Source organism: Sorex araneus, chromosome 6, assembly GCF_027595985.1.
Source record: "Sorex araneus isolate mSorAra2 chromosome 6, mSorAra2.pri, whole genome shotgun sequence".
Taxonomy (NCBI): domain Eukaryota; kingdom Metazoa; phylum Chordata; class Mammalia; order Eulipotyphla; family Soricidae; genus Sorex; species Sorex araneus.
In genome coordinates this window covers 103,659,571-103,663,580 of record NC_073307.1, presented here as the reverse complement: position 1 = coordinate 103,663,580, position 4,010 = coordinate 103,659,571, and the positions used below count along the sequence as shown (strand labels likewise).

At 43.4% G+C, this 4,010-nt stretch overlaps 1 protein-coding gene across 1 annotated transcript; it reads left to right on the top strand.

Moving 5' to 3' along the window:
* The first annotated feature begins 2,468 nt into the window (after window positions 1-2,468).
* Window positions 2,469-3,289, top strand: LOC129405919 (E3 ubiquitin-protein ligase TRIM68-like). The gene is made up of 2 exons (XM_055143640.1): window positions 2,469-2,691; window positions 2,826-3,289. The coding sequence occupies exons 1-2, from the start codon at window positions 2,541-2,543 to the stop codon at window positions 3,287-3,289; spliced, it is 615 nt and encodes a 204-aa protein (XP_054999615.1). The 5' UTR covers window positions 2,469-2,540.
* The last annotated feature ends 721 nt before the right edge of the window (window positions 3,290-4,010 follow it).

The window sequence follows — 4,010 nt, the reverse complement described above, 5'->3', positions numbered from 1 at the left end:
TCCGGTTGTTTCCAGATTCTGACTATTGTTAATAGTGCTGCAATAAAGATAAAAGTACAGATGGAATTTCTGCTGTTTGTTGTTGGGCCCCAGGGTATATTCCCACATTTCTGATGTGTGTTTTTAGGCCCCAAGGTATATTCCCAGAAGTGGCGTACAACCCCATCCAAAAAAGGGGAGAGAAGAAATGAACAAATATTTCCTCAAAGAATAAATGCAAAGTCCAAAAGGCACATTAAAAAATGTTGTACATCGCTAATCATCAGGGAGATGCAAATCCAAACAGTGAGATATAATTTCACACCAGAGTCTGGCACACATAAAAAGGGGCAAGAGCAACAAATGCTGGCACAAATGTAGGGAGAAAGAGACTCTCCTTCTTTGTTGGCAGGAATGCTGCCTAATTCAGTCTTTTGGGAAAACAATGTGGGCATTCCTCAAAAAGCTAGAAATTGAGCTTCCAGATGACCCAGCAATACCTCCTTCGCTACGTTTTATGGGAATTCCATTCTCAGGATGTTTTAGCTAAAGTTCTTAATATTTCAGTATTATAAGACCTATTACATGAGGCAACAGTTCATTACAGTAAGAACCAGTAAGAATTAAAGTATCTTTTCAGCAGGTCCCGCCCTTACCCATGCACTAGGTATTAAAGATGGTTCATTGTAATTACCTTGACTCAGTTATATTTGGAATGCAAGTTAACTAAGGATGAAGCCAGTCACTCTGCCCACAAGGATTTACACTGAGACTGGGTTTTTTTATTAGTAAGACCTTCTGCTCTCCAATGGGTAGGGAATGAGTGGTATTTAGTTTTATCAATAACTATACCACTGGATATGTCTTATTTCTTCCTATACTGGCGGCAAGAGCAGTCCTAGTACTTCAAGTAAATTACAAGTACCCCTAACAAACTTAACAAATTTGGAAGGGAATAAGATTCCTACAAGCATGCGCCTCTTAAATCTAAGCAAGTAGAAATGCAAGGTAATAATTCCATAATGATGTAAATGATACTGGAATGGTGACAGTGGGTTTCTGTTTATTCACAACTCCCAGGTTCTTCAAAATTTTCATATGGGTGTTGGAATACTGTATGACAGAAGCTTCATCATGAACAGTTTTGTAACTATGTATCTTATGGTGATTCAATAAGAAAGAAAGAAAGAAAGAAAGAAAGAAAGAAAGAAAGAAAGAAAGAAAGAAAGAAAGAAAGAAAGAAAGAAAGAAAGAAAGAAAGAAAGAAAGAAAGAAAGAAAGAAAGAGAGAGAAAGAGAAAGAAAGAAAGAAAGAAAGAAAGAAAGAAAGAAAGAAAGAAAGAAAGAAAGAAAGAAAGAAAGAAAGAAAGAAAGAAAGAAAGAAAGAAAGAAAGAAGAGAGAGAGGAAGGAAGGAAGGAAGGAAGGAAGGAAGGAAGGAAGGAAGGAAGGAAGGAAGGAAGGAAGGAAGGAAGGAAGGAAGGAAGGAAGGAAGGAGAGAAAGAAAGAAAAAGAGAAAGAAAGAAAGAAAGAAAGAAAGAAAGAAAGAAAGAAAGAAAGAAAGAAAGAAAGAAAGAAAGAAAGAAAGAAAGAAAGAAAGAAAGAAAGAAAGAAAGAAAGAAAGAAGAAGAAGAGAGAAGGAAGGAAGGAAGGAAGGAAGGAAGGAAGGAAGGAAGGAAGGAAGGAAGGAAGGAAGGAAGGAAGGAAGGAGAGAAAGAAAGAAAAAGAGAAAGAAAGAAAGAAAGAAAGAAAGAAAGAAAGAAAGAAAGAAAGAAAGAAAGAAAGAAAGAAAGAAAGAAAGAAAGAAAGAAAGAAAGAAAAAGAGAAAGAAAGAAAGAAAGAAAGAAAGAAAGAAAGAAAGAAAGAAAGAAAGAAAGAAAGAAAGAAAGAAAGAAAGAAAGAAAGAAAGAAAGAAAGAAAGATGTGCCCTCACCCTCTGCCATCATTCTCTCACTCTCCTCTTGCTCCCTTTACACACCCGTGCTCCAGATCTGCCTTGTTACTCTGAGAAACAGCACATATGATTCATGCACTGTACTTCTTTTTCCTTTTCCAGGGTATTCGGGAGTCTTAAACAGGTATGTGCCCCTCCTTAGATCCCCTTGCATCCCTGTGAGGGAAAGAGGGCCTGGTCAGAGCCAGAGGTCAGGGAGGAACATAGCCCAGCACCCGTAGCGAAGCTCATGCTGCTGTGTAATCTCCTCCCTCTGTGCTGTGGCTAATTTTTTTTTCTTCATTGTACTTGGCCAAGTGCATTTCCAACATCAACACTAAGAAGAATTTCATATCAAGTGATTAAAGCATATGGTTTCAAGTAGGTCCGGGTTGGGGGGTTGAGGGGATGGGCGAGGGCAGGGCAAGGGGACCTTTCTCAGTGCCTCAGGCTCTGGGTAGAAGCACCAGCCTCTCTTCCTTGCAGCAGTGTCTTCCTCTGCTAATCGGCTGCACCTCTCACCTCTCCCCCAGTCGTCTGTTCCCTCCCAGCTGCACCCCCTTAGGGCTCCGTCCAGCTCTGCTGTGCCCTCACTGGCTAGGAGCCTGGCCAGGCCCCTCTGCCCTAGTCCATGGGACGTCTCCAGAGCAGAGTCAGGACTTCTGGCCCCTCCACCTCCAGGTGTAGGTCCTGGAATCTGCAGCCGCCAGAGCCTGTCTGCCTGGAGTTAAAGACAGAGTGCCGCGTGCCAGGCCTGAGAGAGCTCCTTAGGTCCTATGCAGGTATGATGCCAGGGGAGCTTGTGCCAGGCAGTGGGAGGGACCCTCCTAGGGGAGGATAAGGGTTCAGTGCCCCCTGCAGCCCCACTCTACGGCTGTATCAGGGCGGCTCTGCCAACTGCCCTGCTCCTCTCCAGCTGATGTGCGCCTGGATCCAGACACCGCTTATTCCCGCCCCGTCGTGTCCGAGGACAGAAAGCGCGTGCACTACGGAGACGGCCAGCGGGACCTCCCAGACAACCCCGAGAGATTCTACCGCTACAACATCGTCTTGGGCAGCCAGCGCATCTCCTCAGGCCGCCACTACTGGGAAGTGGAAGTGGGAGACCGGACCGAGTGGGGCCTGGGCGTGTGTACGGAGGATGTCGATCGGAAGGAGGTGGTCTACTTATCCCCCCGCTACGGATTCTGGGTGATCAGGCTGAGGAAGGGAGGTGAGTACAGAGCAGGCACCCAGGAGTACCCGCTCCTGTCCTTGGCGGTCCCGCCCCACCGAGTGGGAGTCTTCCTGGATTATGAGGCGCATGACATCCAACACTTTTCCTCACTGTCCCTTCCCTGGGCACCTCCTGCCCTATTACTGTCTTCTCTAAATCTGTAACAGAATGAAGAATGGGGAAGGGATAGAGAGAAAACACAAATAGGTGCTATATATTTTTGTTTGGGGAATTGTTCGTGGACTTGAGAAGAATATCCCCAGGAAGCACTTCCAGGTATATCCATGGACAGTTAGCAGAAGCGATTACTGTTCCACCCACTGCTGTTCTTTTGCTATAGTTTATTAGAACACATCTTGAGAACTTCCCAGAATAGGATTCATTCAATGATAAACTTATTCAGAATTCATAGAATAAACTAAGGAACACAATTGCTTTGTAATGTGCTCTATGTTTTCTTGGCATGTAAATGCTTATTTGGGTGCTATGATTGGTTTTATGTTGGAAGGAAGGTTAACCTACACCACATCATTTATTTTCTGTTATCTCATTTTTATGACCAGAGAAGATTGGGGGTTGTATGTGTATGAAAATTATTCTCAAGGGTAGTAACTTATGCTCCTCTTCTAATAACCCCATAAAGATGAGGAACTTTTCTATGACTGTTGTCCTGTGTAGCACTGTGTGTATCTGTGTGCACACATGTACATGCACACACATGTATGTGTATGTAAATATTTGGTAAACATTCATTGACATGCCTACAGTCAAAAATAAGTTCTCTGCTTCATAGATATGTGAAAGAATGGATACTATGAGTTCAAATCTTCCTCAAAAAGCTTGATTGTATGGATGATATAAAAGAAGCCCAGAAGGGCAAGAAGG

Coding starts and splice junctions, on each gene's coding strand:
- LOC129405919 (XM_055143640.1), top strand. CDS start 2,541: ATGGGACGTCTCCAGAGCAGAGTCAGGACTTCTGGCCCCTCCACCTCC. Junction 2,692..2,825: donor GCTCCTTAGGTCCTATGCAG/GTATGATGCCAG, acceptor GCTCCTCTCCAG/CTGATGTGCGCCTGGATCCA.